General features: G+C 43.5%; 1 protein-coding gene across 4 annotated transcripts; it reads left to right on the top strand.

Moving 5' to 3' along the window:
- The first annotated feature begins 9,767 nt into the window (after positions 1–9,767).
- On the top strand, positions 9,768–20,361 carry zbtb18 (zinc finger and BTB domain containing 18). Of its 4 annotated transcripts, XM_049600750.1 has the most exons (3): positions 9,769–10,207; positions 12,333–12,470; positions 15,437–20,361. In XM_049600750.1, exons 2-3 carry the CDS (start codon positions 12,455–12,457, stop codon positions 17,146–17,148), a joined length of 1,728 nt encoding a protein of 575 aa, XP_049456707.1. In that variant the 5' UTR covers positions 9,769–10,207; positions 12,333–12,454; the 3' UTR covers positions 17,149–20,361. The 4 variants fall into 4 exon arrangements, with proteins under 4 accessions (XP_049456708.1, XP_049456707.1, XP_049456706.1 ...); XM_049600751.1 differs by lacking the exon at positions 12,333–12,470 and having other exon boundaries at positions 9,768–10,207; XM_049600749.1 differs by lacking the exons at positions 9,769–10,207; positions 12,333–12,470 and adding an exon at positions 13,788–13,981.
- The last annotated feature ends 1,944 nt before the right edge of the window (positions 20,362–22,305 follow it).

The following is a 22,305-nucleotide window of genomic DNA, read 5'->3' as shown; positions in this document are numbered from 1 at the left end:
GCCGATATAACAGTAATTTCTTATGTTTCTTATGCATTTCTCTTCTTTTTAGCCGTTTTATTATTAGCCGCTAGCCGTTAGCTTAATGCTAACTTAAAAGAAGGCTAATCCAAACCGAGCCGATCTCGTTAATGTTTGCCGCTTGTCAGGTTAATGTTTTAATACTTCATTCAGCATACAGCTGAAGAGAAAACTTTCAATTTATTATTTTTATTTCTCTCCTCAAACTCTCTACAACCATTTCCTCAAACTTCCAGCCACAACCATGGCTACAACCAATCAGAATTTGTGACTGCCATAAAGCCAATCATAATGCGTGACGCCATCAGTTAGCATGGCAGGTCAGGTCAGGTCTAATTTTTACTTGCAGAACTACGACAGAGTAGGCTGGGTATTGGTAGTCCCATGCCAAGTAAATCGAAACATCTCCAGTCAAATTATTTGATCCTTTTGTACCCAGATGTAGAAAAAAATACTATTTGTATAGTTTGCACATTCTTTCATTTAATGGGACATGTGATTTTCCAACACATTCTCACTCCGACTTCACCACATATCAACATTTGGTCATGGACTTTCCATGTCAAGATATCACGTGCAAGGTACCCTGGGTGTGTGTTACATGCATCTTCTTTCAAAATACACTTCCGTTTTCACCGGACATGTATCATTTGCATGCAGTCTCTTTCAAAATAAAAGCACTACATCTATACAACACTGCAAATTGACCTTTTTTTCCTTATACAATTAGTGCACATGAGTAGGTTTAGGAAAAAAGAATAAGGTTTGTCTTTACAATCTTACGGGAAGCGAACACTGGCCTCCTGGGTGACAGTTGATGTTTGTTGCACCCATCCACCACCCATGCCACCCACCTTACTTGGTCTTCCGCCACCTTAACTTTAATTGTTGTCTCACTGCGTTTCTCCCTGACTTGCTGGCACCATTAAACAATAGTAGTGACTGGCCAGGTGTCGTGCTGATGTGAAAGGATGGCTTTTTTCGGTGTCCAAGCTTTGACGTGAGACCAGGTTGGATTGGCAGCAGCTACAACCCAACAATTTGTGGTGTACTGAAGTCAAGCATAATGTATTTAATAGAGATAGCAGTTCAGCGGGCTGAGATGCCACCAGAGCATACAAAACATATACAACACATCTGGGGCGTCTGGTAGTATTTTATGACACTGAATGCTCGTAGGATATGGAGAAGAAAAACAGAGGTGTCACAGTAGTCAGGACCATATACTAACACTTAGTCCTACTACAGAGCTAAATATACTCAGTTGTACTTTCAATTTAGCGCTAATTGGCAAATGTGAGCATGCTAAATAAAAGGTTGTAAGCATGGTAAACAGTCTACCTGCTTAACACAGTCACTGTAAGTATAATAGCAGCTGATGTTAGTGTTTTACTGAAAGCACCACTGTGCCCAAGTACAACCTCACCCTTACATGGCTGCAGGCTCTTTTCTTTTGGTATCTGTGCATTTAAATGTTAAAATTATGTCATTTGTTTTGTGTTGTTTATACAAAATAATAAAATGAGTAAAAGGAAGTGTTTCTAGACTGTCTGTGGGCTTCTGAGTCACTATGAAAGCCGACGTGGGTTGAACTTCCTCAAAACACGAGGAGCTTTAAATATCAAGCTGCATCAAGACTAACTCAGTCACATGCAACTATGGATTGTGGCGATCAGAGCCAAATGTGCTGCTTCTTTATGGTCTCAAATGCAGCAGTTTGTCCGTGTGAACACAACAAATTTGATTTTGTTTGGAGTGTACTCTGAAGATAACACAAAAAAATTAATTTGGAAGGGAAAAGTCTCCAAATGTCCAGCAGGGGTGTTTGTCTGTGGCAGGACGGCTGGCCAGATGTAGAGTCCCCCCCTCTACCCACCATCACTCCAGCCTATCCCCCGTTACACACACACACACACACGCTCTCTCTCTTTCTCTCTCAGCTCAGCGATGGGGACGGCCGGCTGGCTGTTGGCTTGGAGGCGCCATTAACCAATTTAGCTTCCAGATGTCCATCATGCAGCCACAGCCAAAGCTGCACAGCTCTCTGTGAGCTTCACACGCACGGGTGCGAACAGCCCACACACACACACACACGCACACACACACACACACATGGAGCTGTGATGTGCCGATGCTGGGACAGATACATATAGAGTGGCAGAGACTTCAGATGCACAAAAGACGCGCTCACTTTAACACATCACACACACCACACAGCCGACTGCACTCATGTGTGTCTGCATGTGTGTGTGTGTGCGTGTGTGTGTATGTGTGTGTATGAGTGATATTTGATTGACAAGAACAGATCCTGATAAAACCGAGACTCACTTTTTGATCATTTCTAAAATGATCCTCCACCATCTGGAGATGAGCAAGTTAAATACACAGTTGTTTCTCCTGATGTCTGGTACCCCTGAGACACGATGAACAACACACACACACTAATTTATTAGGATGTGTGCTCTCATACACACACACACACACACGCACACATGTCTAGAAAGGCGCACATGCACACATGTAGAGAAACACACATGTAAAGTCGAGCATGCACTTACGCAGACACATATTCACTTTCCTCAAATGGACAGATGCTGCACCTCTAGAGGCACAGAGACCCAGCAGCTGTTCCCCAGCCAGTCAGATGGGCTACCATTGGTACTTCATGAATATTTTACACTCAGTCAAAATGGCTGCATTCCAGACTCCTACAACAGCAGCCACACTGGTCCAGATGATCAGATCATTAAACTATATAGACGGACTTCCTCCCACAGTCAGCTGGGGAAAAAAAAAGTTGCTTGAATATTTCTTGGATTTTTTGACACAGACGAAAAGTTTTTTTTGTTGAGTGTCTGACAGGAGTTAGCTTAGGGGACGCCGGGGTTTGTAGTTTGAGTTGAAGCGTTGTATATACTTTGGTATTTTGAACACAGTTTCCTCCCTTCGAATCTCTCTGGATGCCATGAACTTTGTGTGCAATATGTTAAATCTACAGCGGAGAATATCCTGCAGAGAAACTCCACTTTGAGGTTGTAAATTTGACATTTGACTCATAAAATAAACTTTACAAAAAAATGAAACGACAGATCTTGGAGAGGCATTAAAGAGTCGCAAAACCTCTCTGTGTGAAAATGTATCTGCTGTTCCCACGATGAAACCAAGATGATATAAGGCTGCTTGTTGCAACTTAAACAACCCTACATTGTTACTGCACTCACTATGAATATGAGCATAGGAGAAGGATGTGCACACAACATGTATGTCGCATTCTTGCTATTTCACATCTTCCAAGATCATAGGTGTATTCAGGGTGTCTATATTTGGGTTTGGATGCCTTGATATCTAGGATGCAGAGAGGAAAGAGGGCAGCCAACTGTACTCACAGACACTGCTTCCATCTCTCTATCTATCCCTCTGTTTCTGTCTCTGCCTCGGAGGATGGATTGATCTCATCGCCCCGGGGCTGAGATTCAAACATCTGTCTGCACCCCCCCTCCTTCCCTTCCTCTTCCTCTGTCAGCCAGCCAGTGTCTCCCAGAATGTCTCCCCTCTTGCTTGCCTCTATTAGGGGCATGATGAGGGAAGCTGAGGGACACGCTGTGGAGGATTGGGAGGCTCTTGGATGGATGGATGGATGGATGGATGGATGGACAAGATGTGTGGTCCCTCAAACCGCCAGGACAGTACAGGTGAATTTGAATTTGAGTCTTGTATCAGAAGTGTCCCTATAATTGTGCAGCCTACATACTTTACGTTGTGGGCTCAAATCAGTAAGAGTTGTTGCTTTGAAGAAGAGCTTAAGAATTCATCACCAGACAGGATATATCTGCAGCTTAAGCTCTCATGCAGAGCAACTTACACTAAGCTTAAAGGCACAGTTCACCCCAAAATCAAAGGTGTGCGTCTTTCCTCTTATCTGTAGTGCTATTCATCAGTCTAGATTGTTCTGGTGTGAGGTGCCAAGTATATCAGCTGTAGAGATGTCAGCCCTCTCTTAATGGAACTAAGATGGCATTCGGCTTGTGGTGCTTGCTACACCTGCAGTCCGTGTCACTGTGCAAACAGAAGCACGCACCTACGGCTAGCTCACCTAGCACCACTGAGCTAACTAATGCTACAGCTCTGCTGAGCAGGACGCCAATAATGTTTACATCTTGCACTGTCATGAGCATGACCCTCTCGTCCATGAGTAGATGCACGCTTCCTCCTGTGCAGTGATGAGGTTAACAGGTGTAGTTCAGTAGAGAGAAAATAGTTCCTACATGAAATGATCACAGTGAGGTCTGTGGATTACCTGAAGTCTTGAGGGTGTTGCTGTTGAGTCGAGTGGAATCTAGTTCCATTTTGGCTGTCAATTTAAAAGCGCTAATTGTGATACGATTAAGGTCCGAACATATAATGCCTTTTTAAAAAAAAATTTAATTAATCATGTTAATCGTGTGCTGCTATTTTTTCCCTTCGACGCACCCTTGCTTGTAGCTAGTCAAGCTACTCCAGCAGCTTCATGCCACAGTGATGGAAAATGAAACACTGCTGCACTTTTAATTGGCTCATTCATTTTCAAAAACTCCCAGATGTTTCAGTTGACAAGTCAAAAGTGATATGGACCTCGTGTCAAATTAAAATATCACCAAAGTACTTCTAGTTTGATGAAACTAGTTGGATGAAACTAAATCAAAGACGTCAACCACAGCGCTTGCTAAATGAGTGGCAACTGACTGCAGACGAGTCAACACTGTGAAAGACTCTGTCCTCAGGTTGGCATCCTGTGACCAGTCACATGCCGTACCGTCTGAACTGCATGAATCAAAGAAAGCAACTAAACTGGAACTCCTGGAAAGTGCAAATGATGTTGCATTAACTGGACGTCAGTGAGTAATCAAAATTATATCAGAGTAACTGCACTGTCTTAATGTGGAACAGTATAATCCTTAAAAAACAAACAAAAAAAGACTATTTTACAGAAAATCACTTTGAAGTTGTGTCCCACCTCTAAGTTATTGTTTTAATACCACACTGTTGTAGCAGTGCAGCACTAATTTGAAAGAAATATATCTAAATGTCGGGATCTTAAAGTAAATTTCTTTGCATCCATTTGATTCCCAATCAGACACATTGCTTCACCTTGTTGATATGGACTCCAAAACTGTTTTAAAATGCAGAATAATGGACTTTAAAACCTTAAAAATGTGATTAATCGCGATTAACCCTTGAAATTTGGCGAAAAATCATGATGTAAAAAAGTAATCGTTTAACTGACCTGGTTCTTTTAAGATGAAGAGAAGGCAGACATCTCTACGGCTGATATCTTCAACACTCTGCACCTCACATCAAAACTGCACTACAGCTAAGAGTTAATGTATTTTTGATTTTGGGGTGAACTGTCCCTTTAAAGATCTCTATCCCCAGATTTACCTGTAAATTAAAGGTAAGATGGAACAACATTTCTGTGTCCTTAGAAAGAAATATACATGACATACATGAAAAGAGACTGCTGTGTATTCAAAATGTTTCATTAAATGTGTTTCCAATAAAGAGACACCACATAAAGAACTCTGAGACACCATTTATGCTGCGAAAATAAGGATCATCATCAGAATCCCTTTTCAGAGTTGCTTTCAAACAGCTGTCTGCGCCGAACACCTTTGAATATAAAAAGCCGTTGACAAGCAAAATATAATTAATGCTGGCAAGCAGAGGCAGAATCTGTGAGGCATGCAGTCGTAATGTCTCAGGCACGGCCAGAGGTTTTTCTCTCAACCGCTTCTTCTGCCAGATTCATAAAAACAAAAAAGCTTTTTATTTGCTTCAGACAAAAAAAAATAAACCTGCACTCAGGACTATCTGCTTCAGGGGGACTGAAATAAAAAGCTTATTAGTATCATGCACTTTTGTACAGTGCATAGGAAAACAAGTCAGCTGTGGCAGGTAAGTGCAAATAAATGATCTGAAGTCTGGAGGAGGAAAAAAATCTTTATGTTCATGTAAATATATTTCTTCTGACTCTGAGTATCGTTTCATTGCATGTGTGTGCTAGCCTATTTATTCTCCTCCATGTATATGTTTTGGCATCATGTCTTTAGATTATGTCATGCCAACAAAGCTTCATTTAGCTGTGCTGAATAGAGAGAGAGAATTAGAGTGTAAAACATGGGATCTACAGCGACCTCCAGAGGCGGGAAGTAGAAAATCAGTTTAACATAATGCTGTATTTACACTGAAACAACACAAATAAGTCGAGCTCTGTGCAACGTGTAATTCATATTTAAAGGAGACAAAGAGCTGATAGAGGAGTGAAGATGTGGGGAAGGTCTGACTGATTCACTCTGGATATGCGAGTCTATTTGTGCATGTGTGCATTTAATTTCCTCTCAGTTTTAAGTAGAAATGGAGAACTAAAACCCTAAACAAAAAACACATTGTTCTGTGCTGTGGACGTGTGAATACAAGCTCTGGTTTGCACATCGGTCTTTTTATCTTGTTTTTATTTCTGCCTGCCTTCTGCTTTGTCTTCAGCTGTGGGGAGGATGAAATAGTAGTACAGATAATTTCAAACATCAGGCTGGCTCTGCTTATTTGGCTCACATGCACACACACACACACACACACACACATGCACACACACGAGGCTGTATTCTGGCATCTGTCAGTGGCAAAACAATACGTGGATCAGAGAGGGGAACACAGGAGCGGTGGAAGAAGAAGTTTAGAAAATTGCACAGCAATCTCTGGAGGCAGCCGGCACACAGACACATACATAACAGATTTCAATGCATTCAAGGCTATGTGAAGTGCATCTCACTCTTTACAGTGTCCTCTATACATAGGAGCCACAAAAGAGATGGTGGAGTGAGTTTTCCACACACCAGGTCATCCTGCACACTGAGAGAAAATTATTCTTAAACTGAGCCTAATATTCAGTGAAATTACCACTTTGCATTTATTGCCCAAATTAGCTGATAGTTTTAAAAAGTCTGTCTTTAAATCCAATTTTCTGTGCAGGCCCCATGTTGAACTGTCCCTGCCCGTGGGCCTAATTGTATTTTCGTGCGTGAACAAGGGGCTCATTGTAATGCGCTGGTAATGTGGATCCCCCCCAAATTGATAGACACATAACAGGGTCATCATTCATTTGCATTTTAACAAGTCCTTCAGCTATGACACCGGATCGTGTGAATTCATTACCACACAGGGCTGCGGTTCATCCAGCCATCTATTAGTAACGCCAATTAGTTTACTGGGACAGGTTTAGGGGGATGCAGACTCGCTCAGGCAACCAGAGCTGCCCAAACTTTTTCATGTCAAGGCTCCCAGGACAGACGTTTGATAAGGGTTTTGTCTCAGTGACCCACATTTTAAGGGATTTTTAAAAATGGTGAATACAACAGCAGAGTGAAACCTCTGTTTACGATTATCAGACATATTTCCCTTATAACCCAATTAACTTTTTCTTCATTGTATCCAGGGCTCCTTTAATTTAAGTCCCTTAACCCTTTCCTCAAACTTGTGGTTGCCTTTTATTCCTGGACACACTGCTGCTGATGTTGCTCTGCGTCCTAGATTTGCTGTTCTCTTCTCTTGGATGTCACGCAGGAAACTTACAACCCAAATGTCTCCGGCTCTGCAGCACTTCACACTGCAGAAGTCATCCTTCATGAGGTATATAAAAAGTGAAACCTCGGGCAGATATATGACAAAAGACAGTCTCACATAAGGCTGTAGATAAACTGCAGGGTCCCATGTTGAAGACTACTTGCAGTGATAAATGATGTGATTTTAAAAGTGTGATGTAACAACCTGTTTATGGTAAACTGAAACTTAGAGTTACAGGTTAAACAGGCCTCGCCACACGCAGCCTTGGCATTTCTTCACAGGGCACAGGAGGCCAAAGGTTTCCCATAAAGCTGCCAGTCATGTCTGAGACTTACAACTTGTTATATCCATCAGAGGCCTAATTGCCCCTGTTTGCATACAAACCTCCTGCTTGACCTACATTATTAATTTAAAGAAGACTGTCATTAGTTCCCTTATTACTCCTTTCCATCCTTTTTTGCCCTGAAGACTCATTCAGGGGACTGTTAAATTTGTTTATGCCTGCAAATCACCCTTTTTAATTTGCAGTAAATCAACTGAGCACATCTCCGCCTCTAATTTCACAAAACAAACAGGTTTTATGCAGCTGCGTTTTTTCACCACATCCACAGCCTTTGTCACTGAGGGCTTGTCCTTCCTATACGTCGATCATTAGACTGCCAATCAGCCCATCCCAAACTGGAGGCAGCCAAGCACGTAAACTGTAATCAATGCTGAAGGTGTTGGACACACTATCATGACATATAGTGAAACTAAAAGTAGGTCATCATCAGCACTTATTGTGTTTTTAATGCAACTGCCATAACTTAATACCTCTCTTTATTTTGGGTGTTTATAGGTGGTGACTGTTATAGACATACTAACAGCAGAGGGCTGCAGCATCATTGATTCACCTGTAAGTTATTTTTCTAATTGATTATTGTTTAGTCAATTAAATTTCAAAAAAGTAAACTGCCATCACTTGAGCTCGAGTTCAGCTCTGCAGAACATTAAGCAACACACCACATTTAAGAAGCGTGCACGAGTGAATACTTGACATTTTCTCCTTATAAATAAATTCATTTATCAGTTATCAAACTTGTTGTGATATGTAGTTATGGACTGATCAGTTATTTGACAAACTGTGCCAGTACTGCAAGTGAAATGGGCAAGAAGCCCTCAGGTAATACAAGATATATTTCATTACAAGTAAAAGTCCTGCATTCAAAAATTTTATTTCAGTAAATGTACAAAAATATACTTAAAGCACTAAAAGTAAAAGTACTAATAATTAAGAACGGCCAATACATATTATTGGATTATAATAAGTGATATGATTAATTAAATAATGATTAATGTTGCAGCTCATTAAGGTGGAGCTAATTGTAAAGACTTTAGATACTGTGGTGTAGCGGACAATAATACAGCATATTTTATTTGTTGATCATATTTTTAATGATCTGAAGTAGTAGATAAGATAAGATAAGATAAGATGAAACTTTATTCATCCTGAGAGGAAATGCTGTGCAGCATTTGCAGTACAAAGTGGGAGAAGTGCAAATATGAAAAGCGTAAGACAACAATAAGGTGCAAATCCAAAATTAATACAACGCAAACATCAATGCACATTTCCCTTTAAAACTTAGACTATCAAGGAAATGCAGTAAAAAGTACATCAAAGATAAAATAAAATAAGATGTTAAGATAAGATAAGACAAAGTGGGAAGAGTGCAAATATGACAAGTCTAAAATAACAATAAGGTGCAAATCCAAATAAATACAAGCAAGCATCCACATACATTTACTTAAAGTGCAGCGGAGAAGAAGCAGTATAATTACTTTAAAATTCTACTTAAGTGCAGTTCTTGTGTGGTTACTTTCCACCACTATAAACCAGTTAGTTAGGCATGTTTGTGTAGCTGTGGAAGTGTTGCACCTGTTTTGTGTCTTTGATTAACACCTAATATTTGTTGCCAGCAGCGCACAGTCAAACCAAAAGCTGTTATTATTCCAACAATGCAATGTTAAGCATTAACCATTTTTCCTCCTGTCAAGGTGGTGCACCTGCTCACATCAGCTCCGCCTCCCCCTCACCACCCCCCCTCCCCACCCCCCCGCTCCGCTTTGACTACAGTACCCATGCGGCACCGCGCCGCTCTCCACTCTCTCGCTCTCCGCTGCGCCAGTCCGCCTCACTGACTCGCAGAACCAGTTGGTTTGGCCCAGCTCCTTCTTCTTCTCCCCCTGCCTTCCTCCTCACTGTGTGTGCTGCTGTTGTTGTTGCCTGGTGTCAACCTACGCCGACGAGAGAAGAAGACATATCCCTCCCTCTCCTCTGTCAGAGGGCCGCTTCCAATTTGCCTTCACTTCTCTCCTCGCCGGCACCATTGGCTTCCGCGCCGTGCCAGTCAACTCGCCTCCTTTCCCAGCCCGAGTTGAGCAGCAACAGCTCGGAAACATCTGGCCGCCGCAGAGTGCTAGACTCCCCGTCCCTCCGCCTGCTCGCCCCTCGGCAGCCTGTTATGGAAATTAGTCCAAAGTCAATCTAGTTTTGTCTCCGGAGGAAAGAAGAGGAGGATTTGACGGAGGAAGACGTTGGACCGTGTTGTCTGTAAGTGCTGCCTCTTAACACCGGAGTCCGATTAAAGGAGGCTCAGGAGGGAGAGAGGGTGGGTTACGGAGGGGAAAAAGTAGCTAAACCTTCCTTAGCATTACTGTGTTGTCTCCGCACACTAATAGTTACCATGTTAGCTCTCCCTCCTCGCTGTTTTAGCAGCTGTTGTCATAGCACCGGGGCCTTCAACACAACTGTAAATAGCTCAATATTGTAGCCTCTTCGCGTTACTTTTGTTAGCCACGGTCGGGCTATAGCTAGCTGCGTGGGTCAGTGTGTCTCCGTGGGTCTTTTTCTCGTGTTTGTTGTGTCTTCTCCTGAGAAATTAAAGCTTGTCTTCTCTCTCCTGTTGTTAAATTGTTCGGTAACAGTCCCACAGAGCCGCTTTAACATTATCACTGTGACTTTTTTAAGCTAACACGACCGTTGACAAACACCAACGGTCGGAATTTAAAGGGAGCTTTAAGTGAAGTTAACGGCTGTGTCATCTATAACAAACTTATTGATCACATCGATAACTCCCGTGTATGTGTGTGTGTGTGTGTTGAACATGGCGCTGTCACCGTGTTTAAACGCGTCAAAGTGAAGCACAAATTGTTTTATTTTATTTATTTTCGGACTTCCTAATAATTAAAGATGCCAGCAGAAACTCCAGCGGTGAAGTTAATTAAAGTTTAACTCGGATAATTTAACGCGTCAGGCTGTGAAAGCTCAGCCGAATTTTTGCGAAAGATTATTAAATATTGCAGAAGTAAATTTCTTCACCGATTAAACCCGTTTTATATGAATTTGCTGCAAAACTGTCATTTTATCGCAAAACTTTAAGGAAAAGTTGCACGTGTTGCTTGTTACTACAAATTAAAAAACTAAAAACACATTTAATTTAGCTCCACATTTATAAGCGCGCTGTTTGGCCTTTTAAATCTTGCAGTATTTCATATAAATGCATGAAACTAGACTTTTAAACTTCATTTTAAAAAAAGTTGACTGTGAAATTCGTGCACAAATTGAAATAGAAAATGCATGTATATTTGTGTGAGTACATGTATTAAATGGCTGGGAATTCACACGCTCCCATCGTGCACACTTTCACTAAAACGAAAGCGAAATAAAGCTGTTGTAATAAGTTTCTCCCCGGCTTATTAAAGGCATGTATGCACTCATTAGGGTTCTTTCTTTGTGACTTGCTCTCATTGTTTCCTCATTTCAATTTTTGTTCCTCTCAGTTGTCCGGATTGTCCGAGCAAAAAGGGGGGGGGGCTGGCAAAGTGGGGGATGGACAGATAGATGGATGAATGAATGAGTGAATGAATGAATACAAGACGAGGCAGCGGCGCTGAACCGTAAAGAAGTGGAAAACAATATCAGCTGCGTGCGTCTGTCAGTTGCAAATGTGCTGTGTTGGCCTTTGTTTATGAGTGTTGGAAGGAGACAGAGACATGCAGAGGGAGACAGAGGAGGATTTAGTAATTAGAGGAAAAAGTTTTAACCCTGAACCTCTGTGTTTATTCTGTGAACTTTCCCCTTTTCCTTAATAGTTTTGGTTGCAGTTGTGGCTGCAGGATTTGATGTGCAAACTCCTCTCCAAAAACCAAATCAGCATCTCACTGCATTTAGCAGACCGGTGTTTTTTTTCCCAGAGAGAAAAAGGGGGAGAAAGAGAGACAAAGTTGCGTGGTGTTGGTGTTGGTAGAATGAAAGAGGAGTCTGGTGGCAGGAGTGTAGAGGAGGCAGCATATGGCTGTAGAAAGAGCACAGCTGGAGGTAGCATCTCCATCTGAGGATGATGTCAGAGCAGCTGACAGGCTGCCATCCACCCCACCTCCTCCTCCTCCATCCCTCCACCGCCTCCACCCCTCCCCAGTCCTTTATTGTGAGTCTCAGCGGCAGCCTGGGAGAGTTAGTGCTGTGTGTATGTGTGTGTGTGTGTGTGTGTGTGTGTTTGTGGCTGCCGATCAGCGCCAGTTAGGAGGAGGAGGAGGAGGAGGAGGGAGGTGGTATCTCGTTCCCCCTCCAACATCTCCTCCACTTTGCATCTGTCCCTCGCAGTTTGAACAGCGTGTTTTTTTTTGCCTGCCTCCCTCTTCTTCTTCTCTCCTCTTCTACCCACTCATTGATTCAGAGAGAGCGAGCGACGAAGAGAAAGAGCAAGAAAGAAAGAGGGAGAGAGAGAGAGATACACACACACAGCCATTCCCAGCCAGAGAGCCCAGCTATTCTGCTACAGTGGAGTTAATCAAGTTGATGCATACTGCTGCAGGTATCGTTTTGTGTGTGCATGTGTGTGTGTGCGTGTGTGTGTGTTATAGGCACAGTGAATAGCAGAGTCTGGGGTAGTGGAGTAGTTATTCTGTTTTGTTGTGGGGAATCTCCGGTGTGTCAAACCAGTGTGAGCGCTGTGTGTGAAGCTACTGGTGAGTAGTAAACTCGTGTTGGTGCTGCCTGTCTGAGGTGTAATTGCAGTCCGGGAAACTCTCTGCTGTGTTTTTAGTTTGTAGTCTGGAGAGAGCTGCGTTTAAAACTCAGCTGTCGTTTTGCATTTTTTCCATTTGTGTTGACAGGCGTTTTGTTCAGACGCTCATTAATTGACAGCAAAGTTACGAGGGGAGAAAACATTTTGAATCAATCTTGTTTTCCCCCAGTTCATTTAATATAATACAAGTGAAATCATAATTAGAAGTAGTGCTCTTTTTTTTAACCATTTTAATAATAAAGACAGAAATTTTAATTGGTTAAATTTGAGCAAAGAAAACAAACTCATTTTTCAGTTAATAAAAGAATAAAAAAACATCAGACTTTAAGCTAAATAAAAAAGAGCTGCTATTTAATCCTAATCATCTAATCTGTTTTTTCCTTTCAGTTAAATCTAACTCGCTGTAAAAATTACTTGAAAGCATGTGCGGTCTTTTTTTCCCCTCCTGTCGGCTGGAGTGGAGGAGACTAATTTAGAAGTTGCAGATTTGAGCTGCCTGAATTGGCTAGACAGCTGTAATCGCACTCCCTCCTAGTCTTAATCTCTTTATCTGGCTAGCAGCTGCCATATGGCCCCCGTCAGCTGGATCAGATGTGGGTAAGCCTCCCTCCCCGGCCGTCCCAGCCTCTCTCTCACCCTCTCCCTCCCTGCCCCTCTGTGTGTGTCTCTCTCAGACCCCTGCCTGAGCTCACTGGCCGGGGCCGGGCAGGCCGGGTGACGGGCTGCTGCCCTCCTGAGCCTCCGCTGACGGCTCCCTCCCCACCGCCACCACCGCCGTCTTTATTTTTAGCCATCTTTAAGGATTAGGATTGATGCTGTGACGAGCAGGGCACTTACAGTGATTGTATTGTAAATCTTCTCTTCTGGGTGGTGGTGGTGGGCGGAGGGTGGTGGGGGGTTGAGGAAGAGGGCAGTTTCTACTATGGGGCGGATGTGCGGGGTTTTTCTTGTAAGATTCAGATGGGAAGGAGTGTGTGAGTGACGGATGGTGTGTGTGTGTATGTATGGAGGGAGGAGGTGGCAGAGGGGTTTGGCTGGACAGAGGGGGGGGGGATGGGGGTGGAGGTGGGAGGTGGTACACCCTTGTCCCCGTAAGCCCCCTCATTAAAAGCAGTCTGAACAAGCCGGAGGGCGAGCACACACACACATACACACGACACACACACACAGTCTCACACACACAGTGACATTCTTGGTTTAGCTTCATTCAAATGAGGTGATTTAACTGCTTTGGTTAACACAGTGCAGAGCGGGACCAATGTATTTTCTCAGGCGGGACAAATCGACTTGGTTAACAGGTGGGACTTAATGATTTTACAGATTTCAGCCTCGTTATCGCCTCCTGTCATCCGTGATTTAGGCGTTCATTTATTTTAAAATCGACTCTGTTTTTTTAAAGGACACCTGAAGAGCGTCGCTGCAAGTTTTTCTCCCCCCCCCCTTGTCTAATCTTACACCTAAAGCTGGTGCTCGCAGGTTAAACGAGGGACAAGCTGTTTTGTTTTCAACAGTGCTATTTCAATTGGCCAGTTCTCCTGCTCGACTTAGCCTGTGGAGGTGGTTGGTAGGTAGGCTGGTACTAAGTGTGTGTGTGTGTGTGTGTGTTGTGTGTACGTGAGGACAGTGTGTGCAGCTGAAAGCCGGTTACCTAAAAGGGCTGTGCCAGGCCAGGCCAAAGTGGGTTAATAAAAATAACCAGCGTAGGAGCAGCGACAATCCAGGAGTGCAGGCAGAGGAGTTAGAGAGATACAGAGAGAGAACGGAGAGACAGAGTAGAAGAATCTGTCGCTGCTGCTTTACCTGAGATTAAGTCTTTCTGTGGGTAAAAAGCTGAATTAGTGATTGTTCTGTAATTACTGTTATTCTGTTTAATTGTAATTATCATGTGTTTCTTCTTTTCCCTTTGAATTTATTTGAGAGACAGTGAATAATTAGGAAACACCAATATCTGGCATCGTTGTACAAATGAATGTCTGCATGACTTTATAGCTACCTGCGTCGTGCTTTTGAATTTGAGCAGAAATATTTCTCTTGTGATTGTGAGGAAAAAATCACGGCTGTGCAGAGGTTATTACCTCGTAAAATATACACATATTTTAAATATTTGTGGTATCTTTGCTGCATTTATTGTTGTCTTTTAATTTACTTTTTATGTGTTTAATAGTGTCTTCCTGTTTTTTCTGACCTATCTCCTCCTGACGTGTTTCTATCCGCTCGCTCGTCCTCTTCTCTGTAGTTTGTTTTCAGCATCACGCACCATATGTGTTTTTGGCATTTGTCTCCTCTTTCTTGCGTCTCTCCGTTTTTTTTTCTTTTTTTTTTTACATTTTTTAATTGGCCTCGTTTAACATAATTCTGTTTGGAGAAATAGCGTAGTTGACACAAAAACCTTCGTGGTGATAAGAAGAGTGTCATGATCTCTACATTTATCTTGAATGTTATGTTATCACATATTTCATTTTAGAAATTAGATGAAGTGTACTTCTTTTTAAAATCTCATTCTTTCTGTCGTCTTTGAATTTAAATTGTCTTTTGTAGGTTTTGCTTTTCATCTACATTTCTTAGCTCCTTTGTTTCTTGTGTATTTACCTTCACTGAATAAATATTGAACACTGAAAATTAACACATCTTTTATTTAAGCACTTGATTGAAATCTTTAAAAAAAAAACACACACACATTAGGTGTAAAATCTCAGCTCTTCATCAGATGTATCTAACTTTGACTCTGCCTCTGTGTCTCTGTGTGGCTGCAGGTTATGAGGACGGCAAGATGGAGTTCCCAGACCACAGCAGACATTTACTCCAGTGTCTGAGCGAGCAGCGGCACCAGGGCTTCCTGTGTGACTCCACAGTGCTGGTGGGCGATGCCCAGTTCCGGGCCCACCGTGCTGTGTTGGCCTCCTGCAGCATGTACTTTCACCTCTTCTACAAGGACCAGCTGGACAAGCGAGACGTGGTGCACCTCAACAGCGACATTGTCACAGCCCCGGCCTTTTCCCTGCTCCTGGAGTTCATGTATGAGGGCAAGCTGCAGTTCCAGGACCTTCCCGTAGAGGATGTGTTGGCAGCGGCCAGCTACTTGCACATGTATGACATTGTCAAGGTGTGTAAGAAACGTTTGAAGCAGAAGGCCACAGCGGAGGCAGACAGCACGCGCAGGGAAGAGGATGGTGGCTCCAGCTGCTCCGATAAGGCCGACAGTCTATCAGATGGTTCTACGGGCCGGCCTGCTACTGCCGACCTGCTGCACAGTGATGAAGAGGAGGAGGGGAAGGCCGAGGGAGGACCGCTGTGGCTGAGGTTGCCGTCTGCAGACAGACCAGGGACACCAGCCATGGCTACAACCAGTCCGCACGGCGAGGCAGAGATGCAGAGTGGGGAGGCACTGGGGGAGGGAGGAAAGCTGCTCTCCCCGGCCGGCAGCCCCACCAGCTCCACTGGATCCCTCTCACAGAGGTCACACCGCTCCGTGAGCTCTCGTGGAGGGCACAGGGGAAGGAGGGTGTCGAATGATGCGGCTGACTGCGTCCTGGACCTGTCAGTCAAGCCGATTGCAGGTAGCAACCACAATAATCACCACCAGTCCTATTTCAGCGGGGCAGCCACACCAGACAGCCTCCAAAGCCCATTGGCTGTGCGGGTGAAGGTGGAGAGGGGTGTGGCTTCAGACGAGGAAGAGGAACTGGGAGGTGGGGACTATGACATGGAGCACAGTGGCATCACCAAGGCGACGGTTCCCAGCGCCAACGGGGGCCTGACCCACCACGGGGTCGGAGGGCCTCTGTCGGCCCAGCGGAGGCTCGGCCTGGAAGCACACCTGTCTGCTCTGCGAGAGGCCTCTCTGGCCTCAGAACTGGAGCGGGAGGAGAAGCCTTCGGCCACAGCCGACGACGAGGACATTCTGGGGGGTGAAAATGAGCGCGCCCAGGCCGAGGCGGCAAGCATGGATAGTTCCCTGCTGCCCTACGTCTCCAACATGTTGTCAGCTCAACACACGCAGATCTTCATGTGCCCGCTGTGTAACAAGGTATTCCCCTCCCCGCACATCCTCCAACTTCACCTCAGCTCCCACTTCAGGGAGCAGGAGGGCATCCGCTCCAAGCCCGCCGGAGACGTCAACGTGCCCACCTGCACCATCTGCAGCAAGACCTTCTCCTGCATGTACACGCTGAAGCGCCATGAGCGGACACACTCCGGTGAGAAACCCTACACCTGCACCACCTGCGGCAAGAGCTTCCAATACTCACACAACCTCAGCCGCCACGCAGTGGTGCACACGCGTGAGAAGCCGCACGCTTGTAAATGGTGCGAGCGGCGCTTCACACAGTCCGGGGACCTGTACCGACACATCCGCAAGTTCCATTGCGAACTGGTCAACTCGCTGTCAGTGAAGAGTGAACCGCTGGCACTGCCCAATGTCAGGGATTGGGCGATTGAGGACAGCTCCCAGGAACTGTGGAAGTAGAAACAGACTGCTGGGTTTGATAAAGGGAAAGAGAGCGGAGAGTGGAAGAAGGGCAGAGAGGCATGGGGAGGTGAAAGGGAGGTGGCAAAGTTTGATATTTGGGGTTCAAGTGAGTCATGTTCTTGTGTGTCGCAAAATCTCATTCAATTGCACTTTAATAGCACATGAAAATGTTACTACTGAGTTTTTTTTTTGTTGTTGCTGTTTGGGGTAATTTTGTTTTATTCTATTTTATTCTGAACTCTTATTTTTATTTGGCGTAAATTCTGTTTGGTGGTTTTCATTGCGTCTGAGGACGTGGGTCCCAGTGAGAATGTCTCGCCTTCTTGAAGAGTTTTCACTCTGTTTGTGTTTCATCTCAGACACAACACTCCGACGCTGGCCAGCGTATCGGTCCCAGTTCCACAGACAGCAAACACCACTGCAGGAGTTCAGGTCGAACACACTGAAGTGAAAAAGCATTACAATACACTAAACGGGTACTGTGATCACCACCACACACACACACAGTTTGAAGAAGTGTGTGTGTGCGTGATACTGCACTACTCTGGCAAAAATTTCACCTGACGTGCGTGAGTGTGTGTGAGTGTGTTTTGTGTGTATTAATTTTATTTTCTACTGGCATGGAGGTGTCGTTGGCGAAGCGCTCCCCGCTTCTCTTGTTAAGCTCTTTGGTGTTGTGTGTTCAGGGTAAAGCTGACTGACAGACAAACTGATGGCACTCATGCAATGCACAGCCTCCTTTTTTCACTTCCAATCAATTTGAAGTATTTTCTAAAAATGAAAAGACCTTTACAAATTATTATAATAATTATTATTATTGTTATTAATAGAATTTTTTTCTTAAATCTAGCTGGCAGTCTTTAAAACATCTCTTGTTGAAAAGGTATTTAATTTAAGGTTGTTGTATATTGTTCTGCTATAGTTTTAGAACTTAAATCCGTTACAATTTTTTTTTAAATTAATGATTATTATTATTATTATTATTTTGTTACTTTTTTTGTAATGGGACCTGCTGTTGTTGCATGACGTCCAAACCTGTATATTTTAAAATAAAAATGTGAATTTGCTGTATTACTGTACACATTGTAATTGATCAAATATTTGACAACAGGCTTTCCTTTTTCTTTTCTTTGTGAATACTACTCCAGGGTGCGGTCTGTTGAAAAACTGAATATTATTCTCACCACTATGGAAAAAAATGCATGAAAATTTGATTTTGTCTTAAACCTTTAAGTTGTGGTTTTTGCATCGGGCGGGGGTGGGGGTGGGGGGTCGAACACTTTTGACAGTGAAAGTTGGATTTTCTTTTTTTTTTCTTTTTCTTTTTTAACTCGTCGTAGGTCTGTCGCTGGGCTCCTAGAAGAATGTTACCGAATGTGTTTCCGTCGGATGTTGAAGCGATATGATGAAGCATTTTAAGCCTGTGTGTATATGCACTGATCTCTCTGCTGCGTGTGTGTGTGTGTGTGTGTGTTTGTGCGTGTGTTTATGAGCGTGTGGCTTGGTTATTACCAGTCAATTTAACCTACTGAAGATCTACGTCCACCCAGCACTTCCTCCTCCTGCTCCTCCTCAGGCGTTAAATTTCCTCCACTGCTGTATGTTTGTTTTCCATCTCTCGTGTCTCCGTCCTCTCCAGCTCTAGACGTGGTGAAGCCATTTCTTAATTATTTCTGCTCATTGGGCACTTACTTCAGGTCTGTTGAGTGCAGTTATGTGGCTCTGACTCGGCTAATGCGCAAAGAATAACAGGGAGAGGAGAAAAAAAAGAAGGAGAGAGGCTGAAACTGAGTTGTCCTGCTGAAAGTTGAAGGGTCAGATATCTTCTGTCACGAGCTGTGCTGAGCTGAGCGGGTTCAGTTCAGTAACCCTCCCATCTCAGTGCATTTCACGTTAGACGCAGCAGCGTGAATGTGATATCTGTGTGTGTGTGTGTGTGTGTGTGTTTTCCTCTTCAAACATAATCCTTACTTTGAGATCGATGGGAGAGAATTGGCATGCCTGAATGCACCTTTTTAAGCTAAAAGACATCAGATTTTTTGCTGAAAAGATGCCTTTATTAAAAAACAGAAAACCATTTCTCACGCTATGGAAGTATTTGATACTGTAGAGCGTCGGGAAAGAGTTGTTAAAATCGTGTATGAATTCATGGAATTTATTGAATTTATCAGAAAATGATGTCTTATTATATTTTGATTATGTGATTGGAAAACTCATTTTTTTGTATGTGAATGTTCATTTGGGGGCGACATCAGTTTGTTTTTATTTTTTTTAAACCTCTGTATCTCTGATTTTGTTTGTTAGAATTTCAAAATAATGGTCAAGCGTTTATACAATCCAGAAACATTTGACATAGAGATACTGAACGCTCTCACTCAGATCTGTGTATGTGCACGCCCCCATTGATGTGCATGTGGTGGGTGGGGTGGTTGTATGTGTTGCCCTGTCATCTGGTGGCACCCACAGGCTTTGCCAATGCAACAGTGTGGGTGACATTGCGGCAGTTTGCACCGCATCATCTCATTTTTCTTTTTTTTACCCCCCTCTCGAAACATTTATTTCTTCACTGGCAGCATCTCCGCATATGGGCTCAGTCCATCCTGCTGTTGTTTTCATCATTACTGCTGTTTTTTTGTTCTGTTCCTCTGGTTGTACTTGACCGCCTTAAACTGCTGTAGTCCGGGCTGTTTTGTTTTATTTTTAAAGTGTGAGGTGGAGTCGTGGGAGCGATGTTAACCGCTCAAGACGCTGTGAAGTTAACCACCCTGACGAAACATCTCCATCTTTTGCTGTGCTTACTTGAAAACAAAGGGGGGGAGTTTTTTTGTTTGTTTGTTTTTTTAAAGCAAGGTATAAAAATAAAAATGTTGAAATGTCATAGACAGTTTATGGAAAGGCAGACGGGGGGGTGGGGGGCGTGAAGTGGCTGAGTCTGTTTTGAGGACAATCACTGTCTGGAAAAAAAACAAGCAGATTTTCAGATATATTTGCTCCCTCTTGAGATTAAAAATTTTCTTTGCTTTTCTTTTTATGTTCCTTTTTCAGATTTAGTCATTTTTAGCTTTGACAATCATAGTTGGGTTGATTTTTTTTCTTCTCAAGGGGAGTAAATTCTAATTGTGTTTAGTTTTGTAATTTTTTGGTGTGCTGTTGTTGACATTTTTAAATTGTGTGCAAACTGCAATAAATTATAAGAATCTTGAAATTCAACCTTCGTGTGACGCTCTGTTTTTCTTTTTCCTCGGACGAAATAAAAGCATACACGGCTCGTTTTTACATCACAGCGTGCATTTTTACCGACAATGAATCTTTTGTTTGTGCTCATGTTAATGCTGAGTTTCACCTCACAGTTTCTTTACCGCTATTAAACTCACAAATGCACCAGTATATTTAAATTTAACATCTTTTTAGGGACATTTTTGTGGAAACTTTGGCCGTATTTGCAGCTCACATGCACAGAGTTACAGGTTGCAGAAGGGCCAGTGCAGGAGGTTTTCACGTCCTGTTCCTCAGTGACTTGCGATGTGGGTGGAAGTTGTGTACGTGCATGTGTGTGCGCATGTTTATGTGTGTATGCATGATGATGTACGTGTGTGTTTGTGCTCACTGTGTGCTTTTCGCGTGCCTGCACAACTCCTGATATATCTGCTGCTGCACTGGCTGAGGTGTAGGCTTTTGAGGAGGAAATGTGTAGCAGCTTGTTGAGAACCAAGCCCCTGCAACACACACACACACGGACACACACACACACACACATTTTCCAAAGCTCCTCAAGTTAAGTTTTCCACCAAAGAAATCAGCTTTAGCTAATGTATTGCTGTTGAGTAAACCTGCTTCTTGCAGATGCTTTGAAAGCCCCTGCACTCAGAGGCCAAGGAGCAGCGTTCATTAGGCCCCAGATGGTATCCTCAGTAAGCCCCCGATGCACACTCACGCGATAAGCTCACGCCTAATCTTTATGACATTGTCTGATGAATGCCTAATATTTGTTTAAGAAACTTAGAAGTGTTAAAAAAAAAAGAGATTTCACTTTGGTGTTGGGCAGAGTTCAATCCTTTTTTAACCTTTTCACTGGATACGTTGAGATTTACGTCACATTTAAAGACAGGAAGTTGTTTGAAATATATTTAGTTTTATATTTTTGGGAGTTGTCTCCATTAGAAATTTAAATAACGCCGAGAAGTCTGTTTTTTGAGGAACATGCTCGCAGCAATCGTCATTTCAGGCAGACAGCGGACATTATGATAACCGCTGTGGAAAATACAACATCCCCTATCCTTTGGTGATGTGCTGCGTGGTGATCATTAATTGCAATCTGCAGTGTTGTAAGTGAACATCTGCTTATAGACAACTGCTCCGTCTCTCTCCCTGCGAGGAGGCCGTGTGAGGTTTGCCGTGAATGTAGGTCATTAATTTGTTTCTGTCCTTTGTTTACTTAAGGAAGGGGGACAAAGGGGCAGCTGCAGAACCATTTGGCTGTGCCCAAGGCAGGCCAGCTCAACATGTTGGGAGGCTGAGACCAGCTTGGGCTCCTGTCTGGGGGCCCGGGCCCCTGCACTTTGCTGCTTCGCGTGAGGGAGCGGCCTCTGCCAAGCTGCCAGGGAGGGCTCCCGTACCAGGAGAGGGAGGAAGAGAGGGGGGGAGGAGATAAAGAGAAGAGTGTCATGTGGACTCGAAGCGTCCTGATGTTTGGCTGTTGTGCCACATTTCAAACCAGCTCCCAGCTCGTGTCTCTAAACTGACATCTGCAGGTTTGGCTGAGGGAAAACAATCTCCATAACTTTGTTGCAACTTCCAAAATCAGCTCAAGACAGCTGTTTCCATCTAAAGGCTCATTTTTTAAAAGAACACAGCACATGTGTCGATGTAGCTTCTTGTGGCAGCATCTCTGTGTACGACGTGTGAGAAATAAGTCGAGGATTGTTCTCTTTATGTTGCACACTACATTTGTCTTTGTTTTTTTTCCAGTATGGATTTTCTTGTGCACGTAAAAAAAAAATAAGCTGGTCAAATGTACAGTAAGAACAAAGCTCGGTCACAAAGACGACAACAAACAGGATTTCAGCTTTTAGCCTTGACAAGACGACCGCGCCACAAAGCAAACGCTAAGAGCATTCATTCAAAGCTGGTACGGCACCGGCGGGGGAGAAAAGC

The sequence above is a fragment of the Epinephelus fuscoguttatus genome, linkage group LG16 (assembly GCF_011397635.1).
Source record: "Epinephelus fuscoguttatus linkage group LG16, E.fuscoguttatus.final_Chr_v1".
NCBI classification, from domain to species: Eukaryota; Metazoa; Chordata; class Actinopteri; order Perciformes; family Serranidae; genus Epinephelus; species Epinephelus fuscoguttatus.
This window is presented reverse-complemented; position numbering and strand designations above follow the sequence as displayed.